We start from the raw sequence: 19,936 nt of genomic DNA on the forward strand, positions 1-19,936 counted from the left end.
ATCACCCAACCTGCCCAAATCATCCTGGAGTTTCTCTGCATCCTCTTCACAGCACACATGCCCACCCAGCTTTGTGTCATCTGCAAACTTGGAGATATTACATCTAGTTCCCTCGTCTAGATCATTAATGTATATTGTGAATAGCTAGGGTCCTAGCACCGATCCCTGCGGTACCCCACTAGTCACTGCCTGCCACTCGGAAAAAGAGCCGTTTATTCCAACTCTTTGCTTCCTGTCTGCCAGCCAGTTCTCTATCCAAGTCAGTACCTTGCCCCCAATCCCATGTGCCTTAACTTTACACGCTAATCTCTTATGCGGGACCTTATCGAAAGCCTTCTGAAAGTCCAAATACACCACATCCACTGGTTCTCCTTTATCTATTCTACCAGTTACATCCTCAAAAAATTCTAGTACATTAGTCAAGCACGATTTACCTTTTGTAAATCCATGTTGACTTTGTCCGATCCTGTCACTGTTTTCCAAGTGCTCTGCTATTCCATCTTTTATAATGGACTCTAGCATTTTCCCCACTACCGATGTCAGGCTTACCGGTCTATAATTCCCCATTTTCTCTCTACCACCTTTTTTGAATAGTGGGATAACATTAGCTACCCTCCAATCCATGGGAACTGTTCCAAAATTCTAAAGATTCTGGAAGATGATCAGCAATGCATCTACTATTTCTAGGGCCACTTCCTTAAGTACCATTAGGATGTAGATTATCAGGCCCTGGGGATTTATCGGCCTTCAATCCCATCAATTTCCTTAACACCATTTCCTTACAGATACTGATTTCATTCAGTTCCTCCCTCTCATTAGACCCTATGTTCCCCGACATCTCTGGGAGGTTATTTGTGTCCTCCTTTGTGAAGACAGACCCAAAGTATGTATTTTATTGGTCTGCCATTTCTTTGTTCCCCATTATAAATTCCCCTGATTCTGACTGCAAGGGACCTACGCTTGACTTCACCAATCTTTTTCTCTTCACGTATCTATAGAAGCTTTTGCAGTCAGTTTTTATGTTACCTGCAAGCTTACTCTCATACTCTATTGCCCCCTCTTAATTAATCCCTTTGTCCTCCTTTGCTTAAACTTAAACTGCTCCCAATCCTCAGGTTTGCTGCTTTTTCTGGCCAATTTATATGTCCTCTCCTTGGATCTTATGCTATCCCTAATTAGCCACGGTTGAGTCACATTTTTTGTTTTATTTTTATGCCAAACAGGGATGAACAAATTCTGTACTTCATCCATGTGATCTTTAAATGTTTTCCATTGCATATCCACCGTCAACCCTTTAAGTAACATTCCCCAATCCATCCTACCCAACTCGTGCCTCATACCATCGTAGTTTCCTTTATTTAAATTCAGGACCCTAGTCTCTGAGTCAAATAGTTCACTCTCCATCTTAATGAAGAATTCGATCATCATATGATTGCTCCGCCCCAAGGGGCCTCGCACAATAAGATTGCTAATTAATCCTTTCTCATTACATAATACCCAGTCTAAGATGGCCTGATCTAGTTGGTTCCTCGACATATTGGTCCAGGAAACCATCCCGTATACACTCCAGGAATTCCTCCTCCACAGTATTGTTACTAATTTGGTTAGCCCAATCTATATGTAGATTAAAGTCACCCATGATATTGCACGCGTCTCTAATTTCCCGTTTAATGCCATCCCCAACCTCCGCATTACTGTTTGGGGGTCTGTATGCAACTCCCACAAACGTTTTCTGCCCCATGGTATTTATCCGCTCTACCCATACAGATTCCACATCATGAGAGCTAATATCCTTCCTTACTATTGTGTTAATCTCTTTAACCAGCAATGCTATCCCACCTCCTTTTCCTTTTTCCTGAATATTGAATACCCCTGGATGTTGAGTTCCCAGCCTTGGTCACCCTGGAGCCATGTTTCCATAATCTCAATCATATCATATCCATTTACATCTATTTGCGCAGCTAATTCATCCACCTTATTACGAATGCTCCTCGCATTAAGACACAGCCTTCAGGCTTGTTTTTTTTTAACACTCTTCGACCTTTTAGAACTATTATTTATTGTGGCCATGTTTGATTTAAACCCTTGACTTCTCTGCCTGCCATTTTTGCTTTTCTCCTTCCTGTGTTTTGCTTCTATCCTTGTTTCCCATTCCTTTGTCTCCCTGCACCGGTTCCCAACCCCCTGCCATTTTAGTTTAAACCCTCCGCAACAGCACTAGCAAACACTCCCCCTTGGACATCGGTCCCGGTCCTGCCCAGGTGCAAACCGTCCAGTTTGTACTGGTCCCACCTCCCCCAGAACCAGTTCCAATGTCCCAGGAATTTGAATCCCTCCCCCTTGCGCCATTCCTCTAGCCACGTATTCATCTGAAATATCCTTCTATTTCTACTCTGACTAGCACGTGGCACTGGTAGCAATCCTGAGATTACTACCTTTTGAGGTCCTATTTTTTAATTTACCTCCTAACTCCCTATATTCAGCGTTTAAGACCTCGTCCCAGTTTTTACCTATATCGTTGGTACCTATATGCACCACGACAACTGGCTGCTCACCCTCCCCCTACAGAATGCTCTGCAGCTGCTCCGAGACATCCTTGACCCTTGCACCAGGGAGGCAACATACCAGCTTGGAGTCTCGTTTGCGGCCGCAGAAATGCCTATCTATTCCCCTTGCAATAGAATCCCCTATTACTATAGCTCTCCCACTCTTTTTCCTCCTGTCCTGTGCAGCAGAACCACCCATGGTGCCAGAAAGTTGTCTGCTGCTGTCTTTCCCCCGATAAGCCATCCCCCCCAACAATATCCAAGCGGTATATCTGTTTGAGAGGGGGATGGCTACGGGGGACCCCTGCACTACCTGCCTGCGTCTACTACTCTGCCTGGCGGTCACCCATTCCCTTCTTGCCTGTGCAGCCTTTACCTGCGGTGTGACCAACTGATTAAACGTGTTATCGACAATGTCCTCAGCATCGCGAATGCTCCAGTATGTATCCATTCGCAGCTCCAGCGCCGCAATGCAGTCTGCCAGTAGCTGCAGCTGGATACACTTCCCGCACACATGGTCGTCAGGGACACTTCCTGTGTCTCTGATTTCCCACATAGTGCAGGAGGACCATACCACGGCACCGAGCTGTCCTGCCATGACTTACCCTTCAATTAATTTAAATTAACTTAAATCAAATCAACACCACCAATTACACTAGAATTAAATGATATACTCAAGGGCCCTTGGTTACTAGCACTAGAAACTATAACCACAAAAAAATTAAGATGGTGGTGTAAATCAAGGGTGTCCAAACTACGATCCTAGGGCCACATGTGGCCTTCGAACCCTCAAAGGCCAGATATCTCCGTATTGTAAATAACAACAGAAAGTGCTGGAAACACTCGGCAGGTCAGGCAGCATCGAGGAGAGAGAAACGGAGTTACCGTTTCGGGTTGAACCCTTCTCAATATTGTGTTTGTATCTCTCATTCGTTGGTTTGTCGTGTTTCAATTTGGTAGACCTGGTGGTTTGGAAAGGGCTGTTTTTAGTTCTGTTTTCTCATTGGTGGATAAATCCTAAATCAGAACTAGACCTGTTAATATCAGCAATGTGAGATATATGCAAATTAATAGGAACGTGGATATAAACTTCATATGCGATCTTCAGTAAGACAGACCAATTGTGATTTCAAATTTGAGAAATTAAAATTACATGGGATTTTTAATTGTCAATTTTCCCTTTTTAAATGCCACAATGTCGATATTGTTGCTGTAACTCAAACTGCAACCTTGACTACTGATGACACTTTTAATTGCTATTCAATTTTAAATTGGTGCAGAGTAGAAAAACCATTCTCAAGTTGGTTGCACAAAGTTAAGTTGGGAAAACTTTAAATATCCGTGTGTGTTTATGCCTGTATCCCCAGCTACAATCAACCTTTGACTTGTATAGAACTGAAGAGGCTTTAAAGTGAATGATCTCCTAGAACTAAGCTAATCCCTTGTATATTTGGGCTAATACCAAGTGATATTTGCTCTTTTTTGATCCCCAGCTATTTTTTTGATGTATCTGTTGCTGCTCTCCAGGATTTATTTAAATTGTCTTCCAGTGAATGGGTAACACAATAACAGAGACTAAGACATATCTGGTCAATTCTATACTTCCCACTTAGTTATTTTGTGTCTTTTTATTTTAAAGTTGCTTCAGGAACACTGACCGGAATAATGGGAATGAGATTCTACAAGTCAGGAAAGTTCATGCCAGCTGGTTTAGTCGCAGGAGCGAGGTAATAATCTAGATCACTCTGTGTGCCCAACAGGGAAGTGTTTGTATTACTGAGGAGGTAAAAAATTAAGACTCACTGTAACAACTTCATTTAAATATGGGCTGGAAAATCTTTATTGAAAGCATAAATTATAAAAGCCTGCCCCTTTTTGATCGATGAACTACAAACCGCTGCCTTCTCACCATATCCCTGAATCGCTTCCATCTCCAGATACACATCTGATTGTCTCTTTAACCCGTTTACAACGCCTGTTTCAATGTCCTTCCCTAGTAACTTATTCCACAACTCAATTACCCTCTGGGTGAGAAGTTCCCCTGACTTCCCTTATTATACAGTGTCAGCTGTGGCTCAGTGGCAGCACTCTCACCTCTGAGTCAGAAGGTTGTGTGCTCAACTCCCACTCCAGGGACTTGAGCACATAATCTAGGCTGACACTCCAGTGCAGTGCTGAGGGAGTGCTGCACTGTCTGAGGTGTCGTCTTTCGGATGAGACGTTAAACCGAGGTCCCGTCTGCCCTCTCAGGTGGACGTAAAAGATCCCATGGCACTATTTCGAAGAGCAGAGGAGTTCTCCCCAGTGTCCTGGCCAATGTTTATCTCTCAGCTAATATCACTAAAAACAGATTATTTGGTCATTATCACATTGCTGTTTGTGGGATCTTGTGCGCAAATTGGCTGCCGCGTTTCCTATATTACAGCAGTGAGTAAACTTCAAAAGTACTTCATTGGCTGTGAAGCACTTTGGGACGTCCTGAGGTTGTGAAAGCATTATACAAATGCAAGTTTTTTTTTTCTTTAGTTTGTGTCCCCTAGGATATGAACTCTTCACCGCAGTGAACAGTTTGCCTGAATCAGCATTATCAGTTCCTTTCATAATCTTGAAAATGTTAGTTAGGCCACCTAAAAGTCTCCTCCTTTCCAAGATGTGACCAAGTTCCTTAACCTTTTCTCAGAACTGAAATACCCAAAATGTATTCTGCTGAGCTTTTGTGGAATGCTATGTCACAGGCTAGGGCGTGGAACTCTTTTTCAGTGGGTAGGGCACAGAGCTAAAGGGCCAAGGACAAGCAGAGATAAAAATGCAAATGAAACCCAACCATTGACTAAGTGAATTTTGCGCAACAAAATATAAATAAAGTATTCAGATTATAAGACAATTGGCTGTGATTGCTTGAGAGGCTTACATTCAGAAAGCTTTGTATATTATAAGTATTTACAATTTCTACTGCTTTGACCCGGCATTCCTTTAGAAAGTCATCCTGGGTGAGAGCCTTCAATGACTGAGCAATTTGTTTGGCTTCCCCATGCAAACTCCCTTCCCAGTTGAATCACTAACTTTTCCTGATTCCTGAAACAAGAAGGCCTCTTTTTAGCACATATGGGTTGTCATGTCATTTTCCATCCAGCTGGCTATATTTTTATTAAAAACAGAAAATGCTAGAAATACTCAGTACGGTCAGGCAGCATCTGTGGAGAAAGAAACCGTTAACGTTTCAGGTCGATGACGTTTCATCAGGACTGAAAGAAGTTAGAGATTTAACAGTTTTTAAGCAAATACAGAGGCAGGAAGGGGAGGAAAGAGCAAACAATCTGATAGGATGGAGGGCAGAAGTGATTAAATGACAAAAGGGATGATGGTGCAAGGCAAAAGGAGGTGGTAATGGGACAAGAAACAAAAGATGGGTCTAGAGGAGCTGTAAATAGCAACAACAGAACCATTACTGCTGTCTGAAAAACTGGGAGTAGTGGTTATGATCTAAAGTTATTGAAATCAAAGTTGAGTCTGGAAGGTGTAAAGTGCCTAATCGAAAGATGAGGTGCTGTTCTTTGAGCTTCTGTTGAATTTCATTGGAACAGTGTAGGTGGCTGAGGACAGAGGTCAGAGTGGGATGGAGAATTAAAATGGCAAGTGACTGGAAGCTCCGGGTCACGCTTGCGGACTAATCAGAGGTGTTCGACAAAGCGATCACCCAAACTGTGTGTGGTCTCCCCAATGTAGAGGAGATACAAGATCTAGCCAAGAATGCCTATACATGCTTTTTAAGATATTTTGTGTGTTGGAAAGGTTGAGTATCCCAGCATGCTTTTCCAAGAAACCCTTGATGAGATGTAGCAGCTATCAATCACCCGCAATAGCTAGACGAACAGGCTGTAAATAACAAGACAAGGTGAGAGTCCTTGACTAGATCAAGCAAGCTATCAATCTCCCACAATAGCTAGACTAAAAAGAATACAAACAAGAAGATAAGGCAAGGTATAAAACAGTACAAGAAGTTCCACATGGTGAGTCAGTGAAGGAAGTCCTGAGGTCAATGCTTCCCAGCAGAACCTGGTAATATTGTGTCTGTTGTATTAATCACTGTAACCTGTTAAAGTGCTAGGCAGTTCTTGAGTATAAGAATTTTGTTTTGCTAGTGAGTCAGCTTGTGAACTCTGACTGCTGTCTGTTCTTTTAAATCTATTAATAAATTATTTTTGCTACACCCCATAGTGGTTTGGTCTCCTTCAGAATCTCTTAAGAGACTGCAGCGTGAGTAGCGAATACAGTATACTAAATTGAAAGCTGTTTCACTTGGCAGGAGTGTTTGGGGCCCTGGACGGTGAGAAGGGAGGAGGTGAAAAGGCAGGTGTTGCATCTCCTGCGCTTACATTGGAAGGTGCCGAGGGAAGGGTAGTGGGTGTTGGGGGTGATGGAAGTGTGGACCAGGGTGTCATGGAGGGGACAGTCCCTTCGGAATGCTGAAAGGGGAGGGGAAGATGTACTTGGAGGTGGCAGAAATGGCGAAGGATCCGTTGACTGTTTTGGCTGGTGGGGTGGAAGATGAGGACAAGAGGGGACCCTATCGTGGTTCTGGGAGGGAAGGAAAGGGGTTAGGGCTGAAGTGCGACAAATGTGACGGACACTGTTGTGGGCCCTGTTGAGCACAGTGGAGGGGCATCCTCTGTTGAGGAAAAAGGAAGACTGCTGTGGAAGGTGACATCGCCAGAACGACAGATGCGACAGAGAAACTGGGAGAATTAAGTAAAGTACTTGCAGGAAGTAGGGTGGGAGGAAGTGTAATCAAGGTAGCAGTGGGAGTCGGTGGGCTTATAATAGATATTGGTGGATAGTGTATCCCCAGAAATGGAGTTAGAGAAGTCGAGAAGGGAAGGGAAAAGTCGGAGATGGACCATGTGACAGCGATGGAAGGGTGGAAATTGGAAGCAAAGTTGATTAAATTTTCCGGTTCTGAGTTGGAGCAGGAAGTGGTACCAATAAAGTTATCAGTGTACTGGAAAAAGAGGTGAAGGAGCGGACCGGAGTAGGACTGGAATAAAGAATGTTCCACGTATCCCACGAAAAGGCAGGAATAGCTAGGACCCTTAAGGGTTCCCATAGCAACATTTTTTTATTTGGAAGAAGTAAGTGTTCTAAGCTATATTTTTAACGTGCGTGGCAATATCTCCAAGATTACTTCTCACTTGCATACTGTGTTTTTTCTGCTAAACGAGATTCAGTGGGACCCATTAGATGCCCAAACAAGCCCTTCTGTTTCCAATTGGTCAAAAAGGTCAGACTGTCCAATTCCTGCTGGATGCCATTTTGGAAGCATGCTTCATGTAGTTATGGCTGCTGCGCACTTACAGGTGCTTTCTGCGCCTGGCTTGTGAGCTTTGTCCTGTGCTGCTATTTCATTTTTTTTAAACTGCAGGAAACTCCATTCTATTTTCTAACATTTAGTGGACCTGTTTGAATCTCAATAGGGAATGCGAGGTAATTTTCAGCTTCATTGCCTGGGCGCTAACCTGGTGGAGCTATTGGACACCTGTTGTAGACCTTGCCTGATTTTCATCCCATTGAAATAAATGGGATAAATATCATGAGGGCTCTACAATGGGTTAGCGAGCTGCTCCATAAGGTTACCGCCCGAGCGGTTAAACTGAAAATGACCCCTGGTGGATATACAACAACAACCACCTTTATTTAGCATAGTAAAACATCCCAAGGCGCTGCACAGGAGTATTTTAAGACAAAAAATTTGACACCGAGCCACAAGGATAAATTAGGGCAGGTGACCAAAAGCTTGGTCAAAGAGGTAGGTTTTAAGGAGCGTCTTAAAGGAGGAAAGAGAGGTAGAGGGGTTTAGGCAGGGAATTCCAGAGCTTAGGGCCTAGGCAACAGAAGACATGGCCACCAAAGGTTGAGCGAGTATAATCAGGGATGCTCAAGAGGGCAGAATTAGAGGAGTGCAGATATCTTTGGGTGGTTGTGGGGCTGAAGGAGATTACAGAGAAGAAGGGGCAAGGCCATGGAGCTATTTGAAAACAGGATGAGAATTTTGAAATCGAGGCGCTGCTTAACCGGGAGCCAATATAGGTCAGCGAGCAGAGGGGAGATGGGCGAATGGGACTTGGTGCGAGTTAGGACACGGGCAGCCGAGTTTTGGACCTCAAGTTACATTCCATTACAGCCTGTAATTGGGGAAAGAATTAACTGGGTAAACTAATAAGCGTACAAAACTCCACAATCTCCTTTTTGTTCTGAACCCAATTGCATATACTGTCAATTAACCCTCTACACTGAAATCACATGATATGAACTAAGAAGTGTATGGGTGTCTAGGTCACATCATATTTTTGCCAAAGTGTAACCGTTGTGGTTGGAATAATTTTAAAGAAGCCGTATTTAAAATTTTAAGGAAACCGTATCCTTTCAATAACAAACTATTCTGTAATAAAAACAGAAAATGCTGGAAATAGAGAAACCGAGTTAATGTTTCAGGTCAATGACCTTTCAACAGTGTCTTTCGGATTTATGTTGAGTTGCATGTTTCAACAAGCTGTGCATATTTTCCTATGTTTAATAATAATTCTTGTGTGTTCCTCCCACAGCATTCTAATGCTTGGAAGACTTGGTCTAAAAATGTTTGAAAAACCCCATGAATCATGAACCTATATCTTTTTAACAAGAGAGTTTTGTATAAATGTGCCTTGAATCACTGATTATTTCTGACCTCTATCATGCAAACCTATAAAATGAAAGTTTATCTGAACTGAATCTGAGCCTGTAAGAAATGCAGAACTTGCTCCAATAAACTGTCTGATTCAAAGATGCTTTTTTAGTTTACAAGCTTGGTTTGTTATTATGAAATTTTCTACTAAACCCGTGAAAAACTTTGCACAATACTAAGAATCTGTAGCAGCTGAAAACAGCAGCATGTTTTGTGCACGATTTATTGAAAAACAGATCTCTGTTGAATTGTGAAAGGAGATAATGGGCCAAAAATTGCGGTCGGTGGCGTAGCTGCGCAGTATGCCGCCGACTTGTGACAAGAATACGCATTTGCCTTCAGCGAGGCCCGGAACGGAGACTTTCTCTTCAGTGCTGCAGAGTTATGCGCTGTGTATGACGTTGGGAAGGCCAGGAGCGCAGCGTACAGCCAATGCATAAGGGAGCACACGCACACAAAAGCTGTCAAAAATAAGCCACGCCCACACTAAATTCTCTTAGTCTTTTACATTGAAATTACGTTTTAAAACTTCTAAAAACCTTCTAAAGATGGCTCCTGGGCTGGCAGCTCCTTTCTGAGCTGCTCTTCTCCAACTTTATTAGTCGTGGCATAGAATACAAGAGCAGGGGGGGTTATGCTTCAAATGTATAAAACACCAGTTAGGCCTCAGCTAGAATACTGTGTGCAGTTCTGGTCACCACATTACAGGAAAGATGTGATTGCACTAGAGAGGGTACAGAGGAGATTTACAAGGATGTTGCCAGCAGTAGAGAATCTTAGCTATGAGGAAAGACTGGATAGGCTGGGTCTGTTTTCCTTGGAACAAAGGAGGCTGAGGGGAGACATTATTGAGGTGTATAAAATTGAGGGGCATAGATAAAGTGGATAGAAAAGACCTGTTTCCCTTAGCAGAGGGGTCAAAAACCAGGGGGCACAGATTTAAAGTAATTGGGGGAAGGTTTAGAGGGGATTTGAGGGGAAATTTCTTCACCCAGAGGGTTGTGGGGGTCTGGAACTCACTGCCTGAAAGGGTGGTAGAGGCAGGAACCTGAACCACATTTAAAAAGTACTTGGATGTGCACTTGGGATGCTCTAACCTGCAGGGCTACGGACCAAGAGCTGGGAAGTGGGATTAGGCTGGTTAGCTCTTTGTTGGCCGGCGTGGACACAATGGGCTGAAATGGCCTCCTTCCGTGCTGTAACTTTCTATGATTCTAACTGTATGCTTGGTCATCCATTACCATCTTTTCTTCTCCCAATCTCCTTTCTTCCATTGCTTAAGATACCCTGCCACTGATAGTGAAGGCATTTCAGCCCAAACTACAAGTTTAAAGCTACCCCTGGATCGTCCACTGCCCATCCCGCGACCCGGCGTGTCTTTGTTCTCACTGAGCTCTTTCAACTGCCGGAACTCTGCTGAAAGTTGACTTCCATCACCTGGATTCCTCTACCAACAGGACTGCGCTGGTCTACTGACTAAACAGAGTCTGTGACTGCTCTGCTTTTAAGTCGCTTTTTTTGCTGCGGAATTCTTTTGTCAAACTGGTTTCCAATCTCCTGGACTTCTTTGGACATCCAGACTACGTATCTGCTTTGAACTACTCTGGATTAAACCACTACGTTTCTGCACTGGATTACACTAAGACTTACCTGCTATGTCTATCTCTAGTGCTAAAATATTTTTTATCTTTTAAACTGCGGCTGTGTCTCTACTGGTTTTTCAGCTCTGCTGGCTTGTAGGTAGCAGCTGCTGCTCCACTTGCTGTCCAGTGACTCGTTCTACCAGTTTTCAGCTTTGCTGGTCGCTGGCTTGTTACATTTTCTCCGCCGCTTTGATCTACGGTGACCTCCAACTTGTGTCAATTTCGCCATCATCTTTCTGCACCGCTACCGACTGTCATTCCTACGGCAACACTCTCCATCCTCGAACTCTCTACCCTTCAAATAGCTTCTGGACTTCACTCGCCTGTCTTGGACATCGGTGCGTCGATGCTCTGTGCCGGCCCCATCCTGCTTATGTCCGCTTTGACCTTCCATGGGACCTTTGACTTTGACCCTGGTGTCCCTTCTATTGTCCCCAACCTATTCCCTGCTACCAGGAAATATGTATTCCATTAATTATTCCATTTAACCAGGCCTATGTAACCTGAGCTTTTCCCCTGTGTCCATTCACATGCGCATTTTGGCTGCCGCTCCAGACACGAGCTATTCAATACTTTTCCACATTTTCTCCCCCATTTCCTTTTCTCACCATCCCTCTCGTCGTCATACCTCCTTTCATTTCTCCTCTCTCGGATACTGTGCCCTCTCAAATCCTTACCCGAATCCTTCATTACTCTTCAACCATCCTACTTTCCTGCCACCGTCCCAGGCTTGACTCCCTTTTAGATAAGCCTATAGCTTCCTCCTGTGCCTCTCTTGGCATTCTATGAAGGGCCCATCGAGGCACTCGTCGCTGCCTCCTTACGAGCAGCAATCCTAACTGTCCCATCCTACTCTCTCGCTGACCTTCCCACCCAGCTCCTCCCCATCCAACTCGCCCCTTCTTCCCCCACCCCCCAAAAGCACTGATCCGTGGATGCTGGCAGTGGGTCAGCCATCACCGACCCTCTCAGCATCTCCCTCCAGAATGTCCGTTCACTTGCGAACAAGGCCCTTGCCATCCGTGAGCTTATCGTGGATGATTGCATTGACATCATGGCCCTGATGGAAACTTGGTTGAGGGGTGTTGACACCTTACCCTTAAATGAAGTCTCCCCTTCCAACAATTGCCCCACTCAGATCGCCGTGGTGGCGGTGTGGCTCTCATCACCAAATCACACCTTGGTCTGTCCCCCTATTCCTCCAGCAGTTTCTCCTCCTTTGAGCATCTCGCCTTATTCCACCCTTCTCACCTCTCATTTAAAATTCTTGTTCTCTACTGCCCACCCAAGTACCATAAAAATGTTATTACTGAGATATCTTCACTGCTTTCCTCCCTCAGCCTCTGCCCCGAACGACTTCTCATCCTCGATTTCAACCTCCATCTCAATTCATCATGCTCTTTCTCCTCTGACTTCACTAGCCTCCTATCCTCCCTTAATCTCACCCTCCATGTAAACTCCCCAACCCATATTAATGGCCACTCCCTCAACCTTGCCATCTCTCATGTCCTCGCTACTTCCATCGTGTCAATCGCAGATAAGACCTTCTCTGACCATTTCCTCATATCACTCTCCACCCACTGCACCACCCCCCCCCACCAACCCTACTTCCTTCTGTGTCTGTTTCTGGAAAAAAAAACTCTTACAACTACACTTCTGTAATCCCAACTGTCCAGCCTTTTGCCCTGCATTCATCATGACATTTCTGTAGTTACCGACCTGCTCAACTACACCCTCCCCTTCACCTTTGTGGCCCTAATCCCTATTAAAACAATTACTCTCTCTCTCACCCTGGCCGTTCCCCTGGTACAGCCCTCATCTTCGCTCTGTTAAGTCCAAGGGACGCAGACTTGAATGGATATGGCGGACAACTGGTTTAGCCATTCACAGCTAGATCTGGCTGGACCATATAAAGCATTATTGGGTCTGCAAAAATTGGTCACTATTCCAGAATCATTCTGGAATGCAAAGATAAACCCCGGCTTCTATTCTCTACTGCTAACCGTCTTCTTAAACCCCTCTCCCCTGTCACCTCCATCCTCGCCTCCGACAACAAGTGTGAGGACTTCTTTGTCTCTAAGATTGAAACCATCCGTTCAGCTGCCTCTGCCTCTTCCCTTTCTTCTCCCAGCCCACCGGGCCAAACTTCCTCTGAGGTTCACCCCTGCCCTAGCCCTGAACTCGCATCTTTCTCCATTTTCTCTCCGATCTCCCCTCACGACCTCTCTGCACTCATCTTGTCCATGAGACCCACTTCCTGCTCCCTCAACTCTTCCCACCAAACTGCTGACCACCCAACTTCCTTTTCTGGCTCCCATGTTAACGGTTCACTCTCCTCGGGTACTGTCTCCTTCTCCCTCAAATCTGCCGTCATCACCCTGCTCAAAAAAACAACCCTTGACCCCTCGGTCCTTGCAAACTACCGCCCCATCTCCAACCTCCCTTTCCTCTCAAGTCCTTGAACGTGCTGTTGCCTCCCAAACCTGTGCCCATCTTTCCCGCAACTCCATGTTTGAATCCCTCCAATCAAGTTTCCGCCCTTACCACAGTACTGAAACGGCTCTCATCAAAGTCACAAATGACATCCTTTGTGACTGTGGCAAAGGTAAACTATCCCTCTTCGTCCTTCTTGATTTGTCTGCAGCCTTTGACATGGTTGGCCACTCTATCCTTTTCCAACGCCTCTCCACCATCGTCCAGCTGGGTGGGGCTGCACTCGCCTGGTTCCATTCTTATCTATCTAATTGTAGCCAGAGAATCACCTGCAACGGCTTCTCTTCCCACTCCCGCATCGTTACCTCTGGTGTCTCCCAAGGATCTATCCTTGGCCCCCTCCTATTTCTCATCTACATGCTGCCGCTTGGCGACATCATCCGAAAACAGTGTCAGTTTCCACATGTACGCTGACGACACCCAGCTCTACCTCACCACCACTTTTCTCGACCCCCTCCACGGTCTCTAATTTGTCAGACTGCTTGTCCGACACACAGTTCTGGATGAACAGAAATTTTCTCCAATTAAATATTGGGAAGACCATTGTTTTCGGTCCCCGCCACAAACTCCATTCCCTAGTCACTGACTCCAGCCCTCTCCCTAACATCTGTCTGAGGCTGAACCATACTGTTCGCAACCTTGGTGTCATATTTGACCCTGAAATGAGCTTCTGACCACATATCCACGGCATAACTAAGACCGCCTATTTCCACCTCCGTAACATCGCCCGTCTCCACCCTTGCTTCAGCTCATCTGCTGCTGAAACCCTCATCCATGCCTTTGTTACCTCTAGACTTGACTATTCCAGCGCACTCCTGGCTGGCCTCCCACATCCCACCCCACGTAAACTTGAGGTCATCCAAAACTTAGCTGGCCGTGTCCTAACTCGCACCAAGTCCCGTTGGCAGATCGCAAGTTCAGGATTCAGCACATGCGCAAGCGCATGAGGATATCCTGAACATGCGGTGTGTTGCAAAGGCAGTATGACGATGTACTCTGAGTACGCCATCATACCCACCGCAAATTCTGTGATATGTGTTAGGAGAGAGTGGAGCACCATGGGAGTAGCCCCAAATATTTAAACAGCGGAGCGTCGGGAGAGCAGGAGCGGCGCGTCGGGAGAGCAGGAGCGGAGCGTCGGGAGAGCAGGAGCGGAGCGTCGGGAGAGCAGGAGCGGAGCGTCGGGTGAGCAGGAGCGGCGCGTCGGGAGAGCAGGGGCAGGAGCAGGAGCGGAGCGTCGGGGGAGCAGGGGCAGGAGCGGAGCATCGGGAGAGCAGGGGCAGGAGCGGAGCGTCGGGGGAGCAGGGGCAGGAGCGGAGCGTCGGGGGAGCAGGGGCAGGAGCGGAGCGTCGGGGGAGCAGGGGCAGGAGCGGAGCGTCGGGGGAGCAGGGGCAGGAGCGGAGCGTCGGGGGAGCAGGAGCGGTGTGTCGGGAGAGCAGGGGCTGGAGCGGAGCGTCGGGGGAGCAGGGGCAGGAGCGGAGCGTCGGGGGGGCAGGAGCGGAGCGTCGGGGGAGCAGGGGCAGGAGCGGAGCGTCGGGAGAGCAGGAGCGGAACGTTGGGTCCTGTGAAAGTTAAGGTAAATCAATTTAGTACACACTCCCTATCATATTAATTGTAGTTGGTTATCATTGATTTCTACATTATAACAGTGACTACACTTCAAAAAAAGTACTTCATCAGCTGTAAAGCGCTTTGAGACGTATGTGTGAAAGGCGCTATATAAATGCAAGTCTTCCGCCTATATAAGTGTTTACTTTCTTTTGATTGAGAAATAACTATCTTATAAAGGGGAAATAAATAAAGAAATAATTAAGTAATAATCATAGAAATGAATAATTATGACCTGATTTGAAATCAAACTAAATCCATTTACTAATTATAATCTATACCTTTAGTGAATCTATTAGTTCTAGAAATAAAGTATTGCATACTAACAAACAAATAAGTATTTAGGATACGTATTAAGTGGATTAAAATAAACTAAGTAACTAACACTAAAGGGATCTGAAATTGTATTAAATAATCCGGCATACATAAATATTAAAGAAATAATAAAGAGGAGTTAGAGGTACTAAGATAAAACCTATAAATAACAAGTCGACTCTAATTAGAATGGAGGGACAGCTGAAACCCATTGCTAGCAATTCGTCTGCTTTGTGGGAACTCCTATTTCAGAGTTAGAGTTTGAGTTTGAGGAGCGGCTTGAATCACTGCAGAGCATACGGGAGGATGAGAATTTCCTGGATCACATGTTCCAGGAGGTGGTCACCCCACGGCCGCAGAGAGCTCAGGACAGTAAGTGGGTGGCCACCTGCAGGCTAGGAAGAGGCAGATGGTGCAGGAATCCTCTGGAAGTGTGTTGCTCACTAATCGATTTTCACTATTGAGGGTGACGACACCTCAAAGGATTGCAGTCCAGAGCATGGTACCATGGGGCAAACAATGCACAGGGGGATGTAGGAACACAGTGGTTATAGGGGAATCAATAGTCAGATTCTGCAACTGTTGACCTGAGTCCCACATGGTGTATTGTCCTTTAACCTGGCACCAGGGAGGCATCACTGGGAGGGCGGAGGATGTTTTGTGAGGGGAAGGGGAACATCCTGAAGTCGTGGTCCATGTGGGATCCAATGATATAGAAAGGAAAAGTGTTGAGGCCCTGCAATCAGAGTTTCAGGAGCTGGGGAGGAAGTTAAAAAGCAGGACCTCAAAGGTGATAATCTCTGGATTACCCCCAGTGCTGCATGCTAGTGAGTATGGGAGCAGTAAGATGAGGCAGGTTAATGCGTGGCTGGAGAAAAGGTGCAGGAAGAAGGGCTTCAGATTCCTGAGGCATTGGGACCAGTTCTGGGGTGGATGAGTTGCACCTCAAAAGAGCTGGGAGCAATGTCCTCATGGGGAGGTTAACTAGTGCAGTGGGGGAGGGTTTCAACTAATTTGGCAGGGGGATAGGCACTTGAAACATTAGAGAGGAGAAACAAGGTGCACAGAGGACTAGGAAAGACAAATAGCATGAGAGTAAAGAATAGATCAGACTGAGCAAATGTGAAGCAGTCTATAATGAGTTTGGAGTGCACGTGCATAAATGCACAGAGCGTGGTAAATAAGGTTGGTGAGCTGCAGGTAAAAGTTGCCACATAGGAATTTAATATAGTGGCAATAATAGAGACCTGGCTCAAAGAAGGGGAGGATTGTGAACTTATATTCCTGGCTACAAGGTATTCAGGAAAGCCAAGGAAAGAAAGGTAGAGGTATTGATCAAAGAAACTATTATAGCACTGGAAAGGGATGATGTAGTTGAGGGGTCAAAGACTGAATCTATTTGGTTAGAATTAAGGAATAATAGAGGAGCTATTACGCTACTGAGTTTATACTATAGGCCACCAAATAGTGAGAAGGAGACAGAGGAGCAAATTACAGAAAGGTGTACAGAGGACTAGGAGAGACAAATAGCATGAGAGTAAAGAATAGATCAGACGGGGCAAATGCGAGGCAGTCTATAATGTGTTTAACATGCATGTGCATAATTCCATGCAGCGTGGCAAATAAGGTTGGTGAGCTGCGGTCAAAAGTCGCCACGTGGCAATAGCAGAGACCTGGCTCAAAAAAGGGGAAGTAATGCGGGACTTCAATTATCCCAATATAGATTGAGATAGTAACAGTGTAAAGGGCAAAGAGAGGGAGGAATTCCTGAAATGTGTACAAGAGAACTTTCTTGATCAGTGTGTTTTCAACCCAACAAGGAAGGAAGCAGTGGTGGATCTAGTTCTGGGGAATGAAGTAGGGCAAGTGTGGCGGCACTTGGGGGACAGTGATCATAATATCATCAGGTTTAGAATAGTTATAGAAAAGGAACAATCAGATATAAAAATACTTAACAGGAGGAGGGCTAATTTCAGTGAGTTTAAAAAGGGATCTGGCCCAGGTGAAGTGGAATCAAAAAATGGTAGGTAAAACAGTAATTGAACAATGGGAGGCCTTCAAGGAGGAGATGGTTCGGGGACAGAGTAGACACATTCCCATGAGGGGAAAAGGAAAGGCATCCAAAGCTAGAGCTCCCTGGATGACCAAAAATATGGTGCTAAAATTAAACAGAAAAAGGAGGCTTATGACAAATGTAAGGTTCATGATACAGTAGAGAACCAAGCTGAATATAGAAAGTACAGAGATCTAAAAAAGGGAGTAAGAGAGGAAAAATAGAGTATGAGAATAGATTAGCAGCTAACGTAAAAGGGAACCCAAAAATCTTTTATAAACACACATAGTAAAATGGTAGTCAAAGGAAGGGTGGCATTGATTGGGGACAAAAACGATCATCTTGTGGAGCCAGAGGGTATGACTGAGGTACTAAATGAATACTTGGCTAGAGAAGAGGATGCTGCCAATGTAGCAGTAAAGGAGGCAGCAGTAGCAATATTGGATAGGATAAAAATAAAGAGGAGGTATTAAAAGGTTGGCAGTACACAAAGTAGAAACGTCACCCGGTCCAGATGTGATGTATCCTAGACTGCTGAGGGAAGTAAGGGTGGCCACAATCGTCCAATCCTTCTTGGATATGAGGGTGGTGTCAGTGGACTGGAGGGCTGCAAATGTTAAACCCCCTGTTCAAAAAAAATAAAGAGGGCATTACAGGCCAGTCAGCGTAATGTTGGGAAACTTTTTGACAATCTGGGACAAAATTAATTGGCACTTGGAAAAGTATGGAGTAATAAATGAAAGTCAGCATGGATTTATTAAAGGTAAATCGTGTTTGACTAACTTGATTGAGTTCTTTGATAAAGTAACAGAGAGGGTTGATGAGGGTAGTATGGTTGATGTGTACATGGACTTTCAAAATGCATTTGATAAAGTACCATATAATAGATTTGTTAGCAAAATTGATGCCCATGGGATTTAAGGGACAGTGGCAATGTGGATACAACATTGGCTAAAGGACAGAAAGCAGAGAGAAGTGCTGAACAGTTGTTTTTCAGACTGGAAGGAAGTATACAGTGGTATTCCCCAGGTATCGATATTAGATATACACTTTTTGTTATACAGTGAAACCTGTAAAAACGGAAACCTGCAAAAAACAGACACATTGGGAAACTTTTTTTTAGACGGGACCGACGTGGTGCCGGTTCATCAAAAATTCTGGATAACCGAAAGCTATAGTGAAAGATAGGAGAGCTGAGAGCTCCGTATAAAGCAACAAACCCTGTTGCTTAGCAACAGGTTCAGAACAATGGCCACAAGTTCCAAGCATCTCTGTAGCTTAGCAACAGCTGCAGCCACACCCTTGCACAGCAACAGATCGAGGAAGGCAGAAGTAAAACTTACCTGAACCTACTCCTGAATTTTGCTGGTTAACCGAGATTTCCGGTTATTTAGGTGCCGGTAAATCGAAAGTTTCCTATATGGACCTTCAATGCACCAAGTCCATTTGCAACGTAAAACACTGGTCGCCAAAGGTAAGTGCAAAGATTCAACAGGTGAAAAAAACAGCTTTTGTGTAATGGGAATCTCTTCACTTGGCATCCATAGCGGCAGAGAAACCGCTCTATGAGATTGAATGCTTGCCCTATCCCAGGGATAGAGTGGTTTTTCTGCTGCTATGGCTGCTGGGTAAAGTGATCTCCATTCCACAAAAGATGGGAACTGCACCGGGCAGAGGGTTCCCAACCCTCTCAGAATGATCCTTCGATGTTGGCTCTTCCTTTCATGGTGAAGCAGAATTCACCAAGTGTTAGAGTATCACCCAATACTAGGGAATGTGAGCTGGGATTAGACCATCATGAGACAGATTCATTTTACCCTACTGATGATGTGTTGCTGCAGTAGTAATCTTCCAAAATGAGGCATGATTCTCCAGGGCGCTGCCTCTAGCAGCCCAGCAGATCATTGGAATTTTTATGAATATTCTTTATGTCGACCATTGCATTAAATTTCCCGCCACAGTGTTGTCCCCCAGGCTCCAAGACATCACCCGACCATCGCCGCAGAGATCCGTGACCGCGTGGAGTGCAGATGGGAGGGGGCTGGAAAGTCAGAAATTGCAGTCTCAACATTCGTGAGAGGCTCTGAAATTGAGGGTGGAGAGTCTTGGCATTTGGGTGGTCTCTGAAATTGGGGGGGGGGGGAAGAGATGGAGACTGGGGAATGGGGCAAGAGATAGGGAATAGCTCAGGAAGGATGGAAACTGGGGGATGGAATCTTGGGGAGTGAAGGAGAAAGGGAAGAGAAGGGGACTAGGAGTCGGAAGATTGGGGCTCAAGCGGTGGGGGGGTGGTGGGCACCATCATTGTTTGCAGAGCCAGGAGCAGGAGCAACAACGTGCAATGGGAGCAGCCAGTAAAGTGGAAGACTGTGGGATTCTTTCTATGTGACTATTGATGTATAGATTGATATTTAATATGAAAGGGAAGGGGATAAATATCTGAAAAGAAGGAATATAAAAGGGTCTGGGGGTTGCACGAGAGCCTGGGGGCTGAAGGCCTCCTCCTGTGCTGAAATTTCTTGATTTCCCATCTTTGCCTGCTCACGGGTGGCTTCCTGGT

At 45.3% G+C, this 19,936-nt stretch overlaps 1 protein-coding gene across 2 annotated transcripts in view; it reads left to right on the top strand.

The window, feature by feature from the left end:
* Nucleotides 1-19,936, top strand: part of LOC147117633 (transmembrane protein 14C-like) — a 58,119-nt gene that overhangs the window by 22,461 nt on the left and 15,722 nt on the right. The window contains exons 3-4 of one of the 2 annotated variants that reach the window (XM_085988786.1): nucleotides 4,186-4,273; nucleotides 9,146-9,367. In XM_085988786.1, coding sequence (XP_085844912.1) covers nucleotides 4,186-4,273; nucleotides 9,146-9,203 — 146 coding nt within the window. In that variant the 3' untranslated portion in view covers nucleotides 9,204-9,367. Of the gene's footprint in view, nucleotides 1-4,185; nucleotides 4,274-9,145; nucleotides 9,368-19,936 lie in introns of those variants that run through there. The other variant, XM_085988785.1, reaches the window with a different exon arrangement.

This window comes from Somniosus microcephalus, chromosome 5, assembly GCF_052327205.1.
Source record: "Somniosus microcephalus isolate GS21.2 chromosome 5, FLI_Smic_1.0, whole genome shotgun sequence".
NCBI lineage: Eukaryota > Metazoa > Chordata > Chondrichthyes > Squaliformes > Somniosidae > Somniosus > Somniosus microcephalus.